Source organism: Notamacropus eugenii, chromosome 4 (genome assembly GCF_028372415.1).
Source record: "Notamacropus eugenii isolate mMacEug1 chromosome 4, mMacEug1.pri_v2, whole genome shotgun sequence".
Lineage (NCBI taxonomy): Eukaryota > Metazoa > Chordata > Mammalia > Diprotodontia > Macropodidae > Notamacropus > Notamacropus eugenii.
Genome location: NC_092875.1, coordinates 172,768,383 through 172,792,987, shown reverse-complemented (window position 1 = coordinate 172,792,987; position 24,605 = coordinate 172,768,383). Strand labels below are relative to the sequence as shown.

The 24,605-nt window shown below is 40.0% G+C and overlaps 1 protein-coding gene across 3 annotated transcripts in view; it reads left to right on the top strand.

Moving 5' to 3' along the window:
- Positions 1 to 19,349: 19,349 nt before the first annotated feature.
- The window catches only part of SLC22A23 (solute carrier family 22 member 23), a 254,170-nt gene continuing 248,914 nt past the window's right edge, over positions 19,350 to 24,605 (top strand). For 2 of the 3 annotated variants that reach the window (XM_072603690.1, XM_072603691.1), the window contains exon 1: positions 19,354 to 20,192. In XM_072603690.1, coding sequence (XP_072459791.1) covers positions 19,515 to 20,192 — 678 coding nt within the window. In that variant the 5' untranslated portion in view covers positions 19,354 to 19,514. Of the gene's footprint in view, positions 20,193 to 24,605 lie in introns of all 3 variants that reach the window. The other variant, XR_011965868.1, reaches the window with a different exon arrangement.

Below are 24,605 nucleotides of genomic sequence, written 5' to 3'. Positions count from 1 at the left end.
GGACACAAGGGCAGAGAGGGATGATAGAAGAGAGGGCAGATTGGTGATAGGGGCAATTAGAATGCTTGGTGTTTTGGGGTGGGGGGAGGGAACAAAAGGGGAGAAAATTTGGAACCCAAAAGTTTGTGAAAATGAATGTTAAAAGTTAAATAAATAAATAAATTTAAAAAAATAAAGAATACTAATATATGTACTTGGAGGAATAGTCTCCTTTATCATTCATTTCTAAAAGTAGGTTTACTAAGTATTCATGTGAAATGGTAACAAAAAAAAAGACATTACATATGTTTCAAGGACTGGGCCCCAGATGATCAGTTCCCTCATTCCAAATAAACTTATTAAATGTAATCCAATTGTGTTTTTTGAATAGTGATTGATTCCAAATTTACCTCCAGATTGGGAATCACTTGAAAGAACTTTCACAGGATAAACTGGCCTCTAAATTATGCCAGAATATGCTGACTTGTTGAAATGTGGAATAATAGTAATATGGTAGAGCTCTTTGGGGCCAAGTCCCCTTATAATCTTATCACTCTTTATGGCATACTCCCTCATGATCTCCTTGACGACGACGATGATGATGATGATAAAGATGATAATTATGTCTCTGATGAATGTAGTGTGCTATGAGTCAATGCACATAGTTGGTATTTAATCAATGTTTGTCGAATTGAAAAAGGAGTTACTTTGATCTACCTTATGTCAGAAAAGTCAAGGAAGAAATGGGAAATTATACCAAAAATATAAATATTGGCTAAGAGTGAAAAAGATAGGTGGCTAACCCCAATCTTCTCTCCACTGGTTATTCGTCAGCAAGTCATAGGGAAAGGAGTATAATGGTTGCGCAGTGGAATCCAAGAATAATACAATAGCCCTACAGATTGAAAGGTAGATCACCATTGACCAAATGACCTATTAAGATCATAAATGACCAACTGACTAATTAAAGATTCTTGCTTTAATGTATTGTCTCAGCTAATTTCTAATATGATTCACTGTCATACTGATTCATAATTACTTTTTAATAGAGTTGTGGGCTGGGGAAATTAGAAGTTGGTGCTGTTGACATAATTCTATTCAACAATAAAAAATCAGCTGCTTAGAGTAATATACTCAAACTCAGAAGTCAAACTCTTCACCCTATGCCCAGACCTATTTTAAGATAATCTCAATTTTTTCTTTGGCTGTCGTGGAATTAGCTATCTCTATACCCTAGATCCAAACCTTTTGCGGGTAGCACAGCTAATTTCCTAGGGTTAAGGGTTTAGCAGGTATGATTTAAACAATCTGACTCAGCTCCCATTCCTGCTGTAGGAGAACTTCTCCTTATCAATTGTCTCAATGCATTTACTCACAAAAGTATGAAAGAATTGTATAATTATTTAATCACATATTCAAAAAGAAATACAAACACATATTAACCCCAGAACATAAATTTGGTGCCCTGAAGGACCTTCCCAGACCAGACAATCTATATCCTTTATCCACAGACAAACAAAAAACAGAACTCCATTCCTACTAAGAACTTGCAAGCTGCAAGTCCCACATCTGTTCCACTCACAGAGTCCCACAATTAGGTAAATTACTTCATATCAAAGCTCAACTCCTACTGAATCACCTGGTCTTTGTTTCTGCTCTAAGGGCAACTCGGTTCCTAGACTCTATCTGAAATAGAGAATGGATGGTAATTTGGCATTCAAGCAATCTCATCTCAACGAGCTATACAGGCTGACAGTCCTCTGCTTTGACCACTTCACATTTATTTTTGCCACATAAATTCATCACTTGCACCAAATCTGCTCATGCCCAAGGGAAACAGCATTATTATTAAAGTCTTATTATGAGAAAATATCTGCAAGACAAGAAAGAGACTATAATCAGGCCAAGGGGAGTTTTGTCTCTCTGTGTTCTTCCTTTTGAAAAGCCCCAGATGTTTCCCTTTATACCCCTCTCTGTCACTATCTCTGATAATTTTGTGGGCAGGGCCAGTGGGATAGGGTAACTTCAATTGATGGGCAAGGAGTGAAATGGAAGCATAGACACATATCTCACTACATCTTGAGCACAGAGAGCTACCCTCTCCTTGGCTCTGTTTATCTTGTCATTTGATCGATGACTATTGGGAACACAGAGGACATGACTTGACAATGCTAAAAGAATTTTTTTTTCTTTTTCTTTTTGTATGCTAGGAAGGATTCTTTTCATATTTTATTTTGTTTTGTTTTGTTTTCAATCTGAATAAACTTCTTGTTTGTCCATGCAATCAGTGAGAAGATTTTAAAAAATAGAATGACAACTTGGATTCCACCTGCATTTCTTATCCTCCTTTAAACTCTTGATGCTCAGCATCCATGTATATTTAATCAATAGTTACACACAATGACATCATTATTAGGGACAGGCATCTTACATGAGAATTTCTAAAGTGATTTGATTCCACTAATTTGATCTGGACTTGAAGTTTTTATTCTTTGCCCTTGGAAAGTAAGCGTTCATAACATACTGCATTCAGATGACATAATATGTCATATTTATATCTTCCCTTCCATGCAAAAGCTCCATGTACTTCGTAGTTGCACAGAGTTTAAGTAACTTAGAGTCAATTTTGCTTTTGTACTTAATGGAGCTTAGTAATTTATCTACTGTGGGATTCTACAAAGATACAAGATCCTTTTTTGGTATGGTTGGGGATTTAGATTGATGCTTCTCTTAGAGTAAGTCAAGCTAGCATCTGTATTTGAAAAGTCTAAGTTTATACGTGCTATTTAGCTTATTTATTTTGTTATTCTCATAAGAGATTTCTAGTAATATTAATTACACTATCCAACAAGTTATTCCCTATGGATTTCTTGCTGTACTAGTGTGGTCATGGACTCTAGCCTCACTCTTTGAGAGTGAGGCTGGCTATATCACCTCCTCACAGTTCTAACGGTACCCTTAACAGTGTTATTCTCTAATGCTATCAGCTTAAATTCCAATTACAGTACATTCTCTCCATTGTTAGTTGCCAATGGCTAGAACCGCAGTTGCATTTAACCAATTAGTATATTATTTTTACAAAGGGATACTTGCTTCAAAAGTACAGCAAGAACAGAAGCACACGCTGTCCCCCAATACTGGGAGGCAAACTATCCCTGCACCACCTTGATCCTTTGGAAAAGTAGAGTCTGACATAACATAGTTTCTATAGGGCATTGGTCCCACCAAGTTTGCATTCAAATAACAGTATAATTACTAGATGAGTCTGCCAAATTAGTAATGCAGAAGGTCATTCCCAAGAGCCTCAGTGCTGAATTGGCTCGTCATAAAACCGGATTTTCTTGGAACTCCATCCCAAAAACCTCCATTCCTTGAACTCCTGGTAGCTTGTTCTCCTGACCTTTCAACATTTCCAGGGTCATCTGCATTTCCTTCACTTAAAATACAAGGAGCAAAGGAATAGAGGCCCATATTCTTGGGGCTTCCTCTTGGCCTCAAATGAGTAGGACCTTATTTTAGCATTGTCCTGTTGGAATCAGATAGGAAATAGATTAAGGTCCAGACCCTAAGTGACTAGCATCTTTTTAATGTACTCCAATTTTTGCTCCATAGTCAATCAAAAAATGTTCTCTTCACCACATGGTAAGCAGACCAGGACTAGTTATAGAATGTCTGTACATGCTGCAAAGTACATGTGGAAATTGCATCAGCCCAATATACCAAACATGCCTCTAAGAATTGGATTAATTGGGCTAGACCTCTGTTATATTAGCATTTGTATACAGCTGATAAATGGTCTAAAATAAAATAATCTTTCAATTACTTACAGGTAGATTATTCAGTTTACGGATAACTACATCCTCCCCTACATAGCTTTCATTAGGTCATTGTCAATAGGTATGTCATTTAGAACTAAAAGATCATTTTAATATCTGAATATATTTTCTTCTTTGGAGAAAAGCCTCTAAGGAAGCATTTTGCTCTACCAAATCAAGTACTTCTTTACAGTAAATAAAGTGGTCCAGCAGCACACATATATCTTCTACAGATACTGCAGATGAACAAAAAGCAGAGTACAAAATTGAATAGGGCAAGAGAACAGGATGAATTGCATTTGGGAGGTAGCACAATGCTTTAATAATTCCAAGTTTCTCCCCCAAACAACCCATCTTTTTCTTTAATATCAATATTCTTCTGTTTATGTCATATGGCCATGAAACATGTAATTTCATCTTTTGAGGTTCCAAATCACAGGTTGGTCTAATGGCACTGAAAAGATTTAGGTAGGCTAAATAGGCTGAATTATATTACCATGAAAAATTGTGCATAAAAGGCATAAAAGAAGATATCACCAGAAAGATACATGACTGGAAAAGCAGATGGGTTTCTCATGTAGCAGGTGAGTGGGATAACATATGGGCAGTCTATATGATGCGCTGGCATTCTCAAATTTTTAGGAGAATGGAACAATTCCTTCTCAGAGCAATGTTTTTAAATTCATAAAACAAAATATATAAGATTCCAAAGGAAACCAATTTTATTGAAATACATTTGTCAACATATTTTTAGGCTCACAAGGTGGCAGCACAAGCAGAGGCCCTTGGAGATGGCCTTGCAAATGTCAGCAGCATTGGGAACTCTCAGTCCAGGAAAAATAGGAGGGGAGGACAACTGGTCAGAAGGAGATTACAGAGGACCCTTTACTGGCACTGGTGCAAATGGCATTTATTGGCATCTCTACTGCCCATAAATAGTTCTGAGTCACAATGCCAGTACTGAGAGGTGTGCAAGCAAACCTAAGCCCTGGTCAGATTCAAGACAGAGAGAAGCACTAGTGGTTGTGGTTGAGGAGAGCAGGGGACGTGGTCACAGTTCCAGGGGCAAAGGGAGCACTAGCACTTGTGGCTACAAGGGAAAAGGAACCTTCCTTCCTCAGTAAAGATTGGATCACAGACCACGAGAGCAATGACCACAACCCTCCCTGGAGCACATTATCTTGAAAGCACTAAAAACTTGCAGATCCCCAGAACTAGCTCTAAATAAAACAGCATGAAATAGCCTGAAGTTTAAGACAATGCCTCCTCCCACCCCAGGTGAACAGAGACCAATTTTAACATAAAGTGTAAAGTCAAGAAATAGTCTGGGAAAATGAGCAAACAACAAAAAAAAAGAACTTGACTATAAAAAATGACTATGGTAGCAGGGAAGATCAAGATGTAAATTCATAAGAAGACAACAATGTGAAAACAGTTATATGCAAATCCTCAAGGAAAAATGCTAATAGGAACCAAAATGGGGTAAGAATGGCAGAGAAAAAATTAGGAAATGAAATGCAGATGATGCAATAAAATTATGAAAAAGAATTAACAACTTGGTTAAAGAGGCACAAAAATATACTGAAGAAAATAACAACTTTAAAAAAACCCCACAGAATTGGCCTAATGATGAAAGAGACACAAAAATTTACCAAAGGAAAAAACTCCTTAAAAAGCAAAATTGACCAAATAAGAAAAGAGGCATAAAGGCTCAGGCAAGAAAATAATTCCTTAAAAATTAGAATTAGACAAGTGGAAGCTAATGATTCCATGAAACGTCAACAAAAAAGTCAAAATAATGAAAAAATAAAAGAAAATGTGAAATATCTCATTGGAATTAGATCCAAAAAATTGATCCAAGAGAGATAATTTAAGAATTATTGCATTACCTGAAATCCAAGACGAAAAAAAGATCCTAGACATCATATTTCAAGATATTATCCAGGAAAACTGCTCCAATATTTTAGATCCAGAGGGTAAAACAGAAATGAAAAGAATCCACTGATCACCTCCTCAAAGAGATCCCCAAATGAAAACTCTCAGGAATATTACAGCCAAATAGCAGAGCTCCCAGGTCAAGGAGAAAATATTGTAAGCAGCCAGAAAGAAGCAATTCAGACATCATAAAGGCACAGTCAGGATCACACAAGATTCAGTAACTTCCATGTTAAAGGAGTAGAAGTCTTGGAATATGATGTTTTAGAAGGCAAAGGAGTAAGATTTCAATCAAAAATCACCCAGCAAAATTAGTACAATCCTTCCAGGGAAAAAATGGATATTTAATGAAATAGAAGATGTTTGGAGAAAATTGTCTAGTGTAAAAAAGGCATATTAGCAAGAGCTTTTATAGTGGAGGGGAAGATGGTGGTATGGCAGGCAATGCCTGACTCTCACTCTCAAAAGATTTGGTTCAAAAAGGAAAGTGTGTGTGTGTATATATGTGTGTGTGTAAACACACATACATACATACATATATATACATACACACACATACACACACATATATATATGAGATTTTAAAAAAATAGGGAGGAATGTAACAAAAGGGAGGGCAGATTAAGGGAGGCAGTAGTCAGAAGAAAAACAGACTTTTGAGGATAAGCAGAAAAAAAGTTAGAGGGAAATATATAGTTAGTAATCATAACTGTGGATGTGAATGGACTGAGTTCACCTATGAAACAGAAGCAAACAGCAGAATGGATTAGAAACCAGGATCCAATAATATGTTGTTTACAAGAGATACACTTGAAACAAAGTCATTCACAGAGTTAAAATAAAGGGCTGGAGCAGAATTTATTATGTTTCACATGAAATTTTTTAAAAAGGTAGGGATAGTAATCATGATCTCTGAAGTAAAAATAGAACTAATTAAAAGAGATAATCAGGGAAACAACATTTTGCTAAAATGTACCATAGACAATGAAGGAAAATCAAAATTTTTACAGCAAGTTTCTTGAATAAAGGCCTCATTTCTCAAATATATAGGGAACTCACTCAAATTTATAAAAATAAGAGGCATTTCCCAGGTGCTAAATGGACAAAGGATATGAACAGGCAATTTTCAGAGGAAGAAATCAAAGCTACCTATAGCCATATGAAAAAAAATTCTAAATTGCTATTGATTAAAGAAATGTAAATTAAAACAACTCTGCAGTACTCTTTCACACCTATCAGAAATGAGAAATGTTGAAGGGGATGAAGGAAAATAGGTTCACTAAGGAACTCTTTGTGGAGTTGTAAACTGGTTCAAACATTCTGAAGAACAATTTGGAACTATACCCAAAGAGCTACAAAACTGTGCTTGCCCTTTGACCTAACAATACCACTACTAAGTCTGTACCCAAAAGGGATCAAAGGAAAAGGAAAAGAGCTTATACATACAATGACACTTATAGCAGCTCTTTGTGTGATGACAAAGAATTGGAAACTGAGGATATGCTCATCAATTGGCAAATGGCTAACCAAGTTGTGGCACATGATTGTGATGGAGTACTATTATGCTCCAAGAAATGACAAAGTGTGTGAGTTCAGGGGGGAATGTGGCAAGGCCTATATGAAAGTGAAGTGATAAGTACAGGAAGATGATTGTGCACAGCAAAAGCAATGCTTCAATGATGACCAACTATGAAAGATTTGTACTGTGATCAATATAGTGATCCAACACAATTCCAAAGGACTCATGATGAAAAAATGCTATCCACTTCCAGAGAGAGAACTAATGAACTCTGAGTGCAAAACGAAGTATAATTTTCTCATTTTTTAATGATATGGCTTATATGGAAATGTTTTGCATGATTTCACATGTATAATTGATATCATTATGCTTTCCTTCTCAGTGGGCAAGGAAGGCAAAAGAGAGAGGGAGAGAATTTGGAACTCAAAATTTAAAAGAAAAGAATGTTAATAAATAAACAATAAAATTTTAAAAATAAATTTATAAGAAAAATGGGAAAAAGTAATTATGCAAAAACCTTTTAAAAATTATTCTGTTTAAAAAAAATCCTATATTTTTAAAAAGCAAGTTCACTGACCCTCCAGTGAAGATTAAGAACTCTTTAATTAGAGGAAGGTCTTCAACATATTGGGTAGGAAGACACAGATGAGATTCCAAGAGAAAGAAAAGGCATAGGTGGATTGTAATCTGCACTTTTGGTGCGTCAGTAAGATCACAGATAGGCTAAAACATTGAAGTGAATACTGTCCTCCATCATATATATAATGAGCCAAAGGAGGGGGGTAGGCCTGGTATTTTTGGTGAATAGTAAGGTGGGAGGGAAAAAAGTAAAAGTTATTAAAGAGAAGAAGGAGAGAATGGGGAGAAAGATGTAGCAGGGAAAAAATCAGTGACTGACAAACCTGTGTTATGATGTACCAGGGCTGCAGATGAGAAATATGCTCATAAGCAAAATTGGGATAATGAATAAGGTCCTAAGAGCTGGAAACTGGCTTTGCTCTTAGCTAGCTGTGGGACCCTTAGGCTAGTCACTTAATCTCTTTTGCTCTTAATTTCCTCATTCACAAACGAGGCTATTTGGAACAGGTGACCTCTAAGAGACCTTCTAGTTATAAATATGAGAATTTAGGATTTAAACTATTTTCTCACACTCACTTCACTATGAATCTCGTAGGGATGGTTTTGAGGCAGCAGATCAATAACAACCTAAAAAGCTTCTCAAGATCTTGTTTTAGTCCTTTTCTTGCGGGCTTCAAGTTTGCAACCATTCTTTGCCATCCCCATAGTTTCAGAGATTACGCTCTTCTTTCTGTTTTCTCTCTCTAGCTCTGGAAGGAACCTTAGAGATTGTCTTGTTTGAACTTCTCTCCTTTTCTTCATATCCCTCTCCCTTTCTGTGTCACCTTGCCTTTCCCAAACTTTTGATATTTTTGGATTTGTCTTGATGACTATAGATTGATGACATCCCCATTGCCCATATAAACTAAGTTGGCAAAACAGAAGTAGCCAGTAGGTAGCAGCTGATATGGCAGAGATCTTAACATCTAATTTTATACATAAGGAAACTGAAGCCCTGAGAGGTGAAGTAACTTTATTTTCAACTATTTTTTATTAACAAACATTTTTTTCCTTTCCATTCTCTTCTCTCAGAAAAACAAAAACAAAAACAAACCTCTTACAACAAATACATATAGTCAAGTGAAACAAATCTCCATACTGGCTACGCCCAAAATTGTGTGTCTTATTCTATGTGTTTAATCCAACACGTCTCTCTCAGGAGGTGGATTGTATTCTTTAACTTTGGTCTTCTGGAATCACAGTTGATCACTGCACTGATCAGAGTAGCAGAACTAGAAGCAGAAGTGACTTTTCCAAGGTCACACAGCTAATAAATAGCAAAGCTTACATTCAAACTTAGATTCCACTTCAAACCCAGGACTTTTCCCATTCTACCATACAGCCACAGCAATTGATGCAAACTGCCAATCTTGTCTTTGTGCTAAAGTTGACTGTAAAGCAAGGAAGAATGAATTTTTCAACAAGTTTGGCCGTTTGTTCTCCTTCTCTTGACTTTGCTACAAAATGTCTTTCTCAATCTTTCCCATCACCAATTCCTTTCAGTAGTGTAGAAGCACAAATAAGTAGTCAGTTCAGTAAGGTTATGATGCACTATGCCTTGTAAGTTTGAATCTTTGTTTCTAATTGCCCATAACCGCATAACTAAGTATCATGATCTATAAAAGCACACATATTTCTTGTATCTCTAATCTCCTAAGGTAATTTCAAATAAATTATTTTCAAAATTTTCAAAACTTTATGCTGTTTCCCATCCCCATCCCAGTTATAGGACTATAAAATTGTTTTTAGAAGGGAAAATTGTGTTGGCAATAAACACAAGGATTTCATTGGCCCCAAGAGATTCTATAGCCTAAAAGCATAAATAAGTTTGAAAATAAGGCTCCTATTGGTTCCACTTAGTGACTCTGCTAGTCTCTGGCCTGCTTAGATATCATATTCTTATTTCTCAAAGGACTATGATACTTTAATAAATCCTTAGTCAGTGGTCCTCTTAATCTCAATTTTCCCAATTCATACATAATTCATGATCTTTCTAACACTACTTTTCCAATATATTTACTTCCATTTTATGATCCTTACTGCTGATTTAGACTGCTTAGATAAATCCTTAATTCAGCAGCTACTCCATGAAAATATTTCATTTTACATATCTTATCCTTCTGACTGATGTAATAAACACATAAAAACCATTGCTTATTTGGAGGTCACAATCTGCCCTCTTTCCTAGAATTAAACTGTGCTATTTATTTCACACATATGTATTTTGCAGCCTACCTGTAGTTCCTACACTAACATAAAAATTATGGAATTTTTAGGGTCCCCCTATTTCTTTAGGATTCAGTTCAAATACTAACTTCTGCATGAAGCCTTCACTGATCCCTCCAAATGCTAACAGTCTCCTTCCCTTAATTACCTTGGGTTTACTTGTGTTTATTCACTTGATATTCACACTGTATATACATACTTAGCATAGTGCTTAACATATAGTAGGTGTTTAATAAATGTTTATTGAATTATTCTATACATTATATATATACATATATATTTGCCATCTCTCTCCAATTAGAATATAAGTTCCTTGCAAAGAGGGATTGTTTCACGCATTGTACTTGTATTCCCAGTGTCTAACTCATAGAAGGGACTTGGTAAATGTTTACTGATTGAGTGTTGTTGATTGAATTTATAAAGAAGACTATTGAGGAATAAGAAAAAAAGCTGTCGAGAAAAAAAGGAAAAAAACCCACTCTGGTAAAAAAAAAAAAAAAAGATACAATTCTATCCCAAAAAGTATGTATTAAATCAGGAATTTTAAACTGAAAAGGAAGGAAGAAATTAAAACAAGAGGACATTAGTTTCGGAAATGACTTCAAAGATCATTTAGTTCATTTTAAATGTGGGAAATATGAGAAAATGGAATCCCAGAGAGGTGAAGATACATGTCTAAAATCACTGGGTAATTAGTGCCACAGCAGGAACAAACACACAGGACTCTTGATTTTTTTTAATCAAAGATGGCTTTGAAAAATGACCTTCACATCATTTCTCATAGTCCTGGTAGTAGTATTTTACACGTATAAAAGATATAACAGAGCCATGGCTATATCAGACACTTTTATAGATATTTGACCTTGATCTTAATGAATTTTGACATTATTAGAAGATACATGTAATTTAGTTAAGTTAAAATCCTTTCTTTGGAATGTCTTTTTGAAAATCATTTATTTCTTCTCTGTTTTTAATCAGTTTAAATCATCACTTGATTACAATATATCATATGGAAGCCTGGATTTGGCAGGATAAGGCAGTGAGCTCCCATCCACAGGAAGCAGTACTGTGAACTCCCATCTACAAACTCCTCCAAACATGCACTAGATCAAATCCTGATGGAGAAATCCAGAAAAAGTCAGAGTTAGTCATTTGTACAGCCCAGCCCAGCATAGGGAGCAGACAGAAATCTGTAAGTACTGAAGAAGTGGAACAGTCAGGAGCATGCCACACAAGGAGCACCCAGGGAGAGTCTTGCAGTAGAGAGATGGGAGAGACCCATATAGAGCACCATGCTAAGTGCAAAGGGGAGAGGTACAAACTGGTAGCTTTGTTTCCCACTATGAATTTTAGAAAATGACAGAAAAAAATTAAGAGATCAGAAAGAGGAGTACAACTGGTGCAGAAAGAAAGGAGTAGAGTAGGGTAAATTATCTCACATGAAGTGGTGAAAAGACCTATTTCAGTGGAGGAGACGATGGGAGGGTGGGTGATGGGCATCACTTGAACCTTACTCTCATCAGTATTTGCTCAGAGAGGGACTGACATATACAACCAGTTGAATATAGAAATCTATCTTATTGGACAAGGAAGTAGGAGTGGAGATTAAGTAAAGGGTGGGGGAGGGAGGACTGACAGAAGGGAGGGCAGATCAGGGGAGATGGTAGACAGAAGCAAAACACTGGCAAGGTAGGAAAGGGAGAAAGGAGAGAGAGGACAAACAGGAGGAAGAATAGGATGGAGGAAAATGCACAAGTAGTAATCATAACTGTGAATGTGAATGAGATGAACTCTAGCATAAAACGGAAGCAGGTAGCAGAGTGGATCAAAAACCAGAATGCTACAATATATTGTGTACAAGAAACACACTTAAAGCAGAGAGACACACATAGGGTAAAGGTAAGGGGGCTGGAGTAGAGCCTAGATACGATGTAACTCCTGTCCTAAATGGGATTCTCCTTATTGGTGGAAGTGAAAGCCCTGCCCAGTGTGAGTGGTGGAACAGAGTTGTTGAGAAACTAGTTTCAGTTCTCAGCCTTTAAAGACCCTTTGAGTGGGAGTTCCAGTTTGGGACTCTCCAAGCAAGTGTCTTCTTTGAGTGTACAGTCAAATCACCTTCAGCTTTAGAGAGAGAAGATGAAAGAGGCCAACCCAACTACAGGTCACTGAAAGAAAAGACTCGGGAGAAACATGAGAGGAGTAGGTATTCTCCATCATGTCCCTATTCCTGGTTTGTTATGCTAAGGACTGCCTGGAGTTTTCCCCTTAGAAAGATCCACTGCCCTCTTTCTTGAGCTGAATTATCTCACTCCCAATGGGAGGCAAAATAGACATAACCAAGAATAACATACTCAGCAACATTGAGTATGGAATTGTAATGGAAAAAAAAGACCTTTAATGAAACAGAAGACTTCCAAGCACTGCAGGTGAATACACCATAGCTGCATAGAAACTCTGAAGTGCAAACACAGGAGTCAGGAGAAACATTAAAAGGTAAACGTGAATGAATAATCATAAGAGATTACCAAACTGTTTATAGTCAAAGAGGAGAAGGTGATGCATGTGTCCCCTCTAAGACCTGTCTAGAAATGGCTGTGTTATGTCTTCATGATGAGAAAAGAATGGAAAGAGGGGAAGAGACATAGACTGGGGAGGAAGGGAAAGAAAGGTTAGGAAAAGATATCTCATAATCGGGGTGTAAAAGTAGACACCTATACAAATAAAGTGGAGAAGATGGGAGGAGTGACAGACATTCCAACCTCATTCTAATCTGAACTAGTCAAAAGACAAAAGAAGAGGAAGCACAAGAACAAGAAGAAGGAGGAGGAGAAGAAAGATAGAGAGAGAGAGTTGGTTCTAGAAATGTTTCACTCAACAGAAAAATAAGAGGAAAAGGAGAGAAAGGGAATGTTAGAGGGAAGGTTGATTAAGAGGGATTAGTTCTAAGCAATACAAATTTGAAGGATTTGCAAAAAATATCCACAGCACTTTTGGAGGTAAAAAAGAATAGGAATCTGAGGGGGTATTCATAAATTGGGGTATGAATGAACAAGCTGTGATATATATATGTATTGCAATATCATTGTACTGAACTTTTGTCAGTGCAATGAACAACCAGTATTCCAGAGGACTGATGATAAAATATGCTACCTACCTCCCGATAGAGAAGTGAAGAACTTAGAATTCAGAATGAGACAAATACTTTTTTGGACACGACCACTACACAAAATTATTTTGATTAACTATACATCTTTGTAGTGGATTTTGTTTTCCTTGTGTTCTCAGTTGTTGGAGAGAGGAGATTTAGGGTGGGATGGTGAGAAGGTAGATCTTGGCTGATTAAAAGAAACTTTAAAAAAAAAACTTGAATTTTAATAACAATTCTGCCACAAATTGGCAGATAATTTTTGACAGGTCTCTTAACCTCTCTGGGTTTCAATTTTCTCATCTGTATAACTGGTTGGACAGAGGAGGGAAGCGAGATGATCTCTTAGGTCCTTTCATTCCATCTGTAACACTTGGGAAATCAACGATTCCTGTGGTCAGAAATGGACCTATTGACAAATTAGCAGATCAGTCTTGCCCTGTACAGGGAAGGTTTTATTTTAAGTCAAAAAACCAACAAAGTTAATTTTGTAAACATTATTATATCACCACTGTTCAACTCAATAAAATTTGTACTATTAAAAAAAAATAATTCAGTGGAAGTTTTTTGTTTTTCCAAATTCATTTTATCTCTTTTTTTGGTCAGAACCTATGATTTCATTGATACAGGGAAACTCCTAGTGAGGGAATCCCCTGTTGATCCAGATTTAAAATTTCACTTCTAAAAACCTTTTCTTTTGATGAACTTGTGATACATTTATTGCAGATGAATTCTTTATGAGAAAAATTCCTTCTACCACTGCCTTTCAACAACTATTTTGCAACCTAACTCTTAGCACCTAAGACTACTGTAGTAGGTTTTTAACAGGTCTCCCTGCCTTGCCTCTCCCCATTCCACTTCATCTTCCATTCAGCTGCCAAAGTGACTTTCTAACAGAATAGGTCTGACCATCTTATCCTTCCAAAGTGCTCTAGTGGATTCAATCGTAATGTTTGTGTAATTTTTCTCTACCTTTGTGCAGCAACAAGTATGTAAGAGTAAAGGTGGTAGAGAGCAGGAGTAATCTGAGGCTGAAATTTGGAAGGAAGCAATAAAGGGGACCAAGGAGTCAGGAGAAGAGCACAGCCTATCTTATACTTGAAGGTTTGATTAGCATCCACAAAATTTTGATTGAGAGACAATAGTGACATAGTTGAAATAGTATTGCAGCTATGAAAAAATGCTCTAAATGACTAGTAATTCAATAAATACAAATGAAACCAACTCTGAGATTCCACCTCACACATAATCCCATTAGATTGATAAACATGACAAAATGGAAAATGACAAATATTGAAGAGGCTTTGAGAAAACCGGGACATTGGTGTATCTTTGATAGAACTGTGAATTTGGCCCATACATTCCGGAAAGCAATTAAGAACTATACTCAATAAGCTACTAAACCACACACAGCTCTTGACCCAGCAACACCATTACTAGGCTGAAATTCCCAGACAGATCTGAAAAAGAAGAAAATGATCCATGCAAGCAAAAATATTTATAGCAGTTCTTTTTGTAGTGGCAAAGAAATGGAAACTAAAGGGCTGCCCATCAACTTTTGGGGAAACAAATTTTAGTATATGAATGGCATAGAATACTATTGTGTTATAAGAAATGACAAAATGGAGAGTTTCTGAGAAACTTAGAGACATACATAAACTGATGTAGAGTGGAGTGAGTAGAATGGGAAAAACAGTTTATATAAAGTCATACAACTTCGAAAAATTTAAGAACTCTGATGATTGCAATGATCCATGATGTCTCCAGAAGACTGAAGAAGATGAAGCTGTTCCCTATCTCCTTCAAGAGAGGGGATAGATAACAAGTTGAAGAAGGAGATCTACATTTTTGAACCTGATCAGTATGGAAATTTGTTTGATTATGTATATTCACAATAACCCTCCCCCTAATTGGGGAGAGGGTGAAGTGAGAGAGAAAATTAATGCTTATTCATTTAAAATAATTTAATTTAAAAAAATAAATAGCACTAGAGTCAGAGGACTGCATTGAAGTCCAACTTTCACACCTTACTGATGATAGCAGACATATACATGTACATATATATGTATATATAAAACTAGTGTGACCTTGAGCAAATCATTTTACTTCTACTTCATTTAACCTCTTTCTCCATTTATAAAATATGCTACCTCCCTTGGAGGTTGCTACAAGATATATTATCTAGAAATGTGTATTTTCATTTAAGCTATTTCTATTTACCTACACTAAAGTCCTCTTCTGATGCCTCGCTATCATGTGGTATAGAGGTTATTCTGAGTTCTCCAGCCTTATGCCAACGGAATGCAAGCTCTGACAGGTTCTGCCAAACTGGAAAGAATTTGAGTCTAGCCAGGTGCCAGGTATATACTTGTCATCTGAGGACCATCCTTCGCTCAGTTCAGAAAGGTCAATCACCATGTTGATTGCAGAATGGTGATTCTTTTTTAAACCACAGGACCATGGATCCTATCTGAAAGACCTTAGAGGTCATCTTAATTCAGCCTCCTTATTTTACAGATGAGAAAATGGATCCTCCTCTAACTTCTTAATCACTGCTCCTTTCATCAAACCATACTACCTCTTTCTACTTGAGTTAAAAAGGAATCATGATTTGCATTATCAAAACAGAGTATCCCATAGATGAAAATACAGATTCTTAAAGTACTGAAGTATTCACTTTTGAGGCTAACTTTAATTCCATAATATGAACTTTAATAGAACTGCAGATAGTCTGAAACTTAGTATATGGAATTGTAGACCTCAGAAGTGAATTATATTTTGTTTTTGTTCCAGTTTTCAAAAGTGAAAGAAAATGGGCTCAATGTATCACCATATGCTTTCACTGGAATTTTTTTAAACAAAAGACACAGTTTGCTGGTTGGTACACAAAGTACTTGACAAAGGAACTTTTTTTATTTTGGTCATATGTAAAAAAGCTACTTTCAAAGTCCTGAGAATAAATGGCATTTTAGCTTTTAGCCATTTTTTAAATAAGTTAATACCTTCTAGGATAACAGCTAAGCTTTTATAATATTTATTTTGTGAGAAGATATATAAACATAACTGATTTGAGATTTTTTTCAGCCAAAGTACTCCTAATACTGGAAACTCTTTCCTCCAACAAAGATCTCAGCCTGTCTATGATTTAATAATAAGTCCTAGGGAATTGTGAGGAGATCTAAATTACTTTATTACTTTATGGGGAAAGGAAAAAAGAAGGATATACACAACTCACCCCACTAGGGTTTGTCAGCCAAACTTAGATAAATGAAATTCTTTAAAGCTATTACTTTTCAAAAAATTACAAAGACAAATACACTGCTTACACACTCAAGGGCTGACACAGTTGAAGAGTCAAGCTACTCAAAATCATCACTGACAGAGAAAAGACCATCCCTGCCATGGGCACAGTGCCTATTATCACCATATATATGTCTTTAAATACAATTTCAATACCCATTTCCCTAGTGTTTTTGTATTTTTTTAGGCTTTAGTGAGGGCTTCCTCAGCCTCTGAACTGTCTTCCAGCTTCTACAGGCTCCTGACATCTTCTGTTTATCTAATCTCTTCCTTCCAGCCATTCAGCTCTTTCCCCCACCCAATAGGCCATCATCAGAAATATTTCATTTTTGCCAAATACATCCACACACCACAGCAAAGAAATGATATGTTTCAGTAAGGAATCTTCAGGGCAAATGTGCTATAAATAATAAAATGAATTTATAATTTTTAAGTGTGTATAGTTTTAAAAATGTCATTTTGACAACTGATGCAGTCAGGGGTGAGAGTGCTAGATTAGGAGTCAATAAATCTTGGGTTCAGATACTAATTCTGCTATTTGCTTCTTGACTTGATTTTAGGCAAGTCAAGATCTGGCCTTGCTTCTAGAGGTAGGGCCAGGATGGGTTAGATGGGGTACCGTGAAGGGATGGGATATAGCTCAGTTGCTTTAACTGTAAAATAAAGGGATTAACCTTGCTGGAACTTTTTTCTACCCGCATTATTTTGCCTTTACTTTAAGGGTAGTTGTTATATTTCTTTCAATAACATAAGCTCCTTGAGGGCAGGGACAGCTGGACTTTTTTCTTCTTTGTATCCCTCTCCTGGTGGAAAAGAAAATACATTTACCTCACAATTCTGATCCCAAACTGAAATACAGCTAGATTATTCAACCTAAGTCTTCCATGAATAAACTTAGAATGTAAAAATTGAACGGCACATAGGGAATCTTGGGTGAAAGGTGCTACATAATTACCATTTGTGCTGTGCTCTGTGGACAGTGAGAAAAATGCTAATGGAACCTTGAACCAAAAGAATTGATGTCTATGCAGCGTTGTTCAAGGTTGAGGATTGTGAGGTAGAAAGGGAAAAAGGGTGTTGGGTAGCTTGTGTATGCATGCATGCATGCATACATACATACATACATAAGTTGAGTCTGAAAAGTGACTTTTAAGCCATTTGGCGGGCAATCATAAAAAATGACAAAATTAACATTTTATAAAAACAAGTCTTTAAACTCTAGCCTAAAACTATCATGGTTGGGGTGGGAGATGGAAGATAGTATATGGGGGGGGTGTGTGGCACGATTGGAGGTCTGAAGAGGTATGTCTGCAGGCACAGATCAGAGATGGCGCTGAACTTGGTAAGTGCCCGCTGTGCCTGTTTGGTATATACGGACTGGCTTGAGGCTGGCAGAAAAGAAGCCCTATCAGTGGAAACAGGCGAGGTGGCCAGCTGGAGGCAGACAACATCCCCTCCGAGCTCAGAAGCTCGCTTCTGTAGCTCCTGGAGAGGAAGGGACTCAGGCAAGCCCACACACACCTGCGGGCTGGGCAGAGGTCAAGGGCAGATACCCTGGAGTGAGTGGGAAAGCCAAGACAATAGCCAGAGTACAGAAATCCCCCACGATTGCCCCGCCGGACTCCCGCGGAACCGGCAAGGCAGACCTGGAGGCGGGAGCTGGTCTCCCCCTCCCTCCCCTAGTTCACTCTTCTCTCCTTTCTCATCCGGCCTCTGTCTCCTCTCCAAGGCTGGCACCTCCTGCGAGTGGAAAGGGAGGTATCCGCACGGGGGTGGGGGTTCCATTCCTCGGATTTGGCAGAATTAGGGGGTCGCGTTCCCCATCCTTCCGGCCCCCTCCCTCCGCTCGCCCCCCAATCCCGCAGAAGGCGCACGCCGGACTGGAGGTGGCGCTGGCGCTCAGGAGCCCAGCAGCAGGTGCGGCCGCCGCCGCCGTACCTACACCTCGGGAGGGGGGGAGGAGGAGGCGCGAGCCCCGGGCCTGGGGCGGGAGCTTAGGGGCTGGCGGGGTGGGAGGGAAGGAGGCTGGCCGGCCGGGCGGGTTGGGATCCAGCTCCTCGCTTCCGGGAGGCGTCCAGAGCTCCATCCGAAAGACAGGAGGGGAGCCGAAGGAAGGAGTGCAGTAGCTCGCGGGCTCCCTCCTCCCCCGCGCCGTCCCTCCCCCGTCACCACCCCTCCCCCCTCCCGGGCGGCACTCGGGAGCCGGCTCTTCAGGGCGCAGCGCCGCCGGCTTGCGGAGCGGAGCGGAGCTCGGCTCCTCCTTTGCTGGCTGCCGCAGCCTCGCTCGGCTGCTCCGGATCGCGGGTGCCCGCTCCTCGAGGAGGAGGGGGGGAGGAGAGTCTTCTCGCCGCCCGTCCGCACCCCCCGGCCAGGAAAAGCCGATGTGCCGGGGCCGCAGAGACTGCGACTGCAGCGGCGGCGGCGGCGGCGGCGGCTGAGAAGCCGGGGGAGCCTGCCTCTCCCGCCCCCTGGAGCCCCTGCCCGCCGCCGGGGCGAGCGGCACGTCCGTCCTCGGCGGGTGGCGGAGCTGCTGCAGCCCGGGCCGAAGACTAGGCAGGAGCAGCGGCGGCGGCTTCGCTCCGAGCCCTCTGGGCTCCCGGGGAGGGAGGGGAAGCTAGCGGGCAGCGGGTGCCGGCCCAGGGCGACATGGGCACGGCTTGACGCATAGACTGACCTGGGGCTAGGAACGCCACCGGCGGGACGCAGCGGCCGCCTGGCCGTGCGCTTCGCGGTTCTGCACTCATTCCCGCGGAGGAGAAGGAGGAGGAGGGGGAAAGGCGGAGAGAGGGGACGGGGAAAGGTGGGGTAATCTTTTTTTTTTAAACCGCAGATTTTATTTTTTTAAACCCAAATTGGCATTGCCCTGTGGCCCGGGCAGGCAGGGCGCCGGAGGAGGCGCCGCAGTAGTGGCCCCGGCGGTGGCTCCCTCGCCTCCCCCTCTCTCTATGTGCATCTCTCCGCGTGGCGGGTCGCGAGGATGGCGATAGACCGGCGACGCGAGGCTGGAGGCGGCGGCGGGCCGAGACGCCACCAACCTCCGGCCGAAGAGAATGGCTCCCTACCGGCCGGGGAGGCTGCGGCTGCGGCAGCCCCCCTGGGAGGGCCGGCTGTCGACGCAGGGGACATCCAGACCCTGCCGCCTCTCCCGGCCCCCGGGGCTCCCGGAGGCGCCCCGCAACCTAGCTGCTGCGCCTCATCCTCCGCCCCGAGTCTCCTGCTGCTGGACTACGACGGGTCGGTGCTGCCCTTCCTCGGGGGGCTGGGCGGAGGCTACCAGAAGACGCTCGTGATCCTCACCTGGATCCCCGCGCTGTTTATCGGCTTCAGCCAATTCTCGGACTCCTTTCTCTTGGACCAGCCGGAATTCTGGTGCCAGGGGCCCCAGGAAGGAGCTGGTTTTGTGGGGGCCACTGCCACTGGCAGAGTGGGCATCGGTGACTTTGGGAACTGGTCTGGCACTCCAGCAACCTTCTCCACGACCACCTGGAGACCGGTGAGCAACCTGAGCAATAGTAGCCTGGGAGGAACGGAGGTGGACTACACGCTACCTCTGCAGCCTCCCCCGGACAAAGAAGACCTCAACTCCAGCAACTGCCAGTGCCACCAATGGCATTACCGCATCCGAGCCGGTCTCGTCCAAAACGTAGTCAGCAAGGTAAGGTTGAACTTGCTTTCCTTCCCTTTATCCTCCAAAGTGCCCTATTGGGGCGCCTCCCCCAAAAACCTGAATCTCTGTAATAACCTTTTCCTCTTCCTCACCACCATCACCTCTCTTCGCCTCACCTTCCTTCATGGCATTTCCACGATCCCCAAATGTTTTCTGCGTCTCCTCCCCCCTTCCCCCCCCCCCCCCACTCTACCTCAATCAGTGAATGATTTGTGAGACTAGAGCACTCTCAACCTGGGGAACCTGGAGAACATAGGGCCAAAAATGAGGTTACACCTGCATGTGCACAAGTACCTTGCTGACTTTCTCTTTTCTTCCTTTCTTAGTAAAATTTCCTTCTCTGTGAAATAAGGATCATTGGACAGATCTGCTGTCTTTTCCTTTTTCTCCCTTCTCTTCCCCTCCTCCCCCTCCACACCAGCCAGGGACGGTGCAACTTAACGCCAGAGGTGCTCAGGATTACACTCCCTAGCTTCTGTCAGTGTATGTTTTGGAAAGACACCCCTGCTCCTTAAGGGAAAAGTCTGTTGCTGTGTTATCAAGCTATCATAGGTACTGTGTACCTAGTCACAAGGGACCATAGATGGGTCAGTCCTGAAAGCTCACCATGTCCTCGTGATTTTGTTGTTTTCTGGAGACAGGCCATGTGTCTGCACCGGTTCCTCATATTTTCAGTAGATAGGATTTATGAAGTGTAACATTTCCTTCCAAAACCACATTTATATTCCAGAGCTTGAAGAATGTGTATGCAGGTACACTACATGCATGTATATTCACCTGGTACGTAGCTGTTTATATACACATGTGTGTATTTAGAATTTATATGTGTGTATATACAGGTGTGTGTACACAGAGAACTATAGCTGAGAAACAGTGTCTAAGTTTCTTAGAGGAGCAAACCCAGAGAGTATTATTTAGCTGAAGCTGTCAAAAAATCTGTTCACACACCTTTTCCTCGGTGTAGTTCCCTCTTCTAACTTTAAAGTTGACAGTCTCTAGTTGACCTCAGTGTTTATTCTTAAGTTTCTAAGGTTTTCAGTATACAAGTGTAGGGTATACTTGTATCCTAAAAGCCTCAACTTTCCTTCCCATATTACTTGCATTCTTAGTTAAATAGCAGTAACTTGAGTTTACATATAAAGTGGAGTTCTCATTTTTTTCTATGAACTTTTAAACTTTTTACTTAATTGGGGGGCACCTTCAGCTGATGAAACACTGTATTTAGTAGTTTAATGTTAACTCCAATACTTGGTGGCAGATGCCTCCAAGAGACTATGGTTTATTAGGCCTGTGCCTAGAAAAGCAGAGTATTAAGTCAGCTATGAAAATTGTATTAACTAAAGATAACTATGCTTCACACAACCATAATTCTTTTTTACTTAATATATGAAAACTCTCCTACAATTAGTACTTATTTACATTTAGAGGTAAATAGTAACTTCTATACCCATATGTGCAATTTGAAAGCTTTAAAATAGTTAATCCAGATACCAGGACAAAATCCAGGCATTCTTATTAGCCAGTTTATGCAGGTATCTTCTGCATGTTAGTAAACAATTGTAACTCATGGAAGTGTAAGATGAAACTCTTACATCATCATCTTAATCATGCCCTTAATCTTGTGCTCTCTGAGCTCAGTGAAAATGATTTATCCTATGGGAACTTTGATCAACTGTACCTACTTCTTGCAATTCTGCTTAGCTTTGCAGAAGCTACTATTTACTAGAGTGGTGGGCCTTTTCCTTATTCTCTTTGTGCCTGCCAAATCTTGTTTAGTGTTCTCTTGGGCTCAGCTTTTATCAGTGGAAAAAGCTTTTTTCTTACAGCTGGAAACAGAGGTGATTTGAGAAAAGTGTGTCTATAGTGCCTTTAAAAATAATAGTCTGGGAACATTTGTGTTTTAGCTATATGTGTATGTATCTGTGTGCATATGGCTGTAGGGATAAGGCCAAGAAGAGAGCAGTAGGCATGCTGAAATAGAATGAGAGCAGAAACTTGAAAGTTACTAGTTAAGGATAGCTTCTCATTATCATTGCTAGAAGGATTCAATATTCAGTAGTAAATGGTGGGAGGGCAGTCCTAAAATAGTTTATTGGGGATTTGAAAAATCTTTCTAAACTTACTCTAGAGTAGTTCCAAACAGAAAAACATACCATCTAATCACTTCTATTGGTCTTCACACTTTTTGAAACCCTTTCATAGGCCATATGTACAAAAATACATAAATGGGAAGGGGGCGGGGTTGAAGCTCCTTAAAGGATGCTTAAAGACACATTTAGCGGTAAGAGCAAATTGATTTTTAATGGGCACATATGATCTAAATAAAGAACTGCAGTTCTCAGTGTTTGGTTTCTTAACATATTTTTAAGAGACTTAGATCTTAAGTACATTTTGGGATCTGTTTTGGCAGGTCTTTTCCTCTGCAATGTGTTTAAGTGGTAACAATATTATATATTGTATGTATATATATGTGTGTGTGCGTATATATATATACATACAATAACAATATTGTGGTTACAAATATAGGGTTATAATTATAGTCATGAAACTGGGTCACAAAGCATTTCAGCTTCCTTCATGAAATCAGAAACTGACATAGCCCATTCCAAAGGGGGGAAATTTTTATGTGTAGGTTCTATGCATGTTGAAAATGGGGGAGGGGGTGTAAAAATTTACTTCAGGAAAAAAATTCAGTTTACTAATTCTTATACCCTTACCCCCATTCTCAATGAACCTAATAAAATTTTTATTATTATAAATAGGTTTTATTCATCAGGTGTTTGTTGACATTTTTGCATAGTACTGTGCCTCATAGTGATGAGAACACTTGTAAGATTCTAGAAGCTTATAATCCATTAAACTTGGGAGACATAAAGCACATGTATAAAATACTAGAAGTCTTAGAAGCAGAAAGGGACTTCTGAGTTCATTTTGAGAATTTGGTACATAGGGAAAGCCCTAGACTTGGAATGAGACTTTTGTTCAAAGCCTGCCTCCGATAGATATTTTGTACCCCACCATGACCATGGGTCACTCAACCTCTGAAAGCCTCAGTTTCCTCATGTATAAAATGAAGCTAATAATACTTGTACTGGTGACCCTTCGGTTCCTCCTAGTCACGAAGGCTCATCACTTTGTTGCCATCCCCATTCCTTCACTCTGTCTCGCTCTACATATCCAGTTGGTTGCTAAATCTTTTTTCTGTCTTTGTACCATGTCTTGCATCTGACCCCTTCTCACTGCTGGCACTGCTACCACTTTAGTTCAAGCCCTCATTACTTCTTGCCTGGACCATTTGCAGTAGCCTGAAGTGGTTCCTTATGTGTCTCCACTCCAGCTGCCCAACAAGATTGTCCAACAGTGCACATCTGACCATGTCACCCCTAAACTCCAGTAAACTCCCAGCAGTTTTCTATTACCTCCAGGCTCAAATATAAAGACCTCTGTTTAAGCATTTAAAACTCTTTACAACTTAGTCCATTCCTACTATTCCAAATTTTCTTATACTTTACTCCTATTTACCACTTTCTCTAATCCAGCTTGCTGTTCTCCCATTCCTCCCCGTCTTTGCAGTCACTGTCTCTCAAGCCTGACATGCTGTCTGTTCTCACCTGTGCCTCTTTGTCCCTGGCTTCCTTCAAGACTCAGCTCAACTCTGCCCTTCTACAGGAGCCCTTTGTCCTTTTAGCTGCTGGTGTCTTCTCCTCTCAAATGTTCTCTCATCTCCTGTCTATATCTCCTAGGTACCTGATTACTTCTGCACTGTTTCCTCTCTTCAAGGCAAGGACTCTTTTTGCCTTTATATCATCAGCACTTGTACTTGGCATATAGAAAGTGATTAATAAATGCTTGGTGACTGACTGGCTGACGGAGTTAGTGTGGGGTGAGCAGTTTAGAAAGACCCACATAAATGGGAATCTTCATTATTATGTAGTTTGATCTCTGACCCTGTGCAGGCATCCCTTCTCCAAAATGTGTAACAGATGGTCAGCCAGCCTGTGGTGTCACATGGGGCCTTCCTGCTGGTCCTGGACTTCCTGAGACATTTTTAAAGTCTCTAGTAGATCCCTGCTCCTCACTTCCTTCCCCTTATGAACCTCAAGCTTGTCCTGCTTCATACTATGATCCTCTGAATCCACCCAGTACACACATGTTCCTTGACTATGTTCTTGCCTGTTCTTTCACCTGGACCCCTCTCACCTAGATTTCTCTGCAGCAAAGGACACAGGTTTCCAACTGGACTTTGAAACCAACGCAGTTTTTTTTAGTTTTAAAATGATATTTATTTTATTTTGTTTTTTATTTCTAGCAACTACAGGGAAACAGATAAGGGCTTAAAATAACAAACAAAAGGTAGAAAGTTCTGAAGTTACAAGTGTTAGAAGCTAATTCTGATCTTAA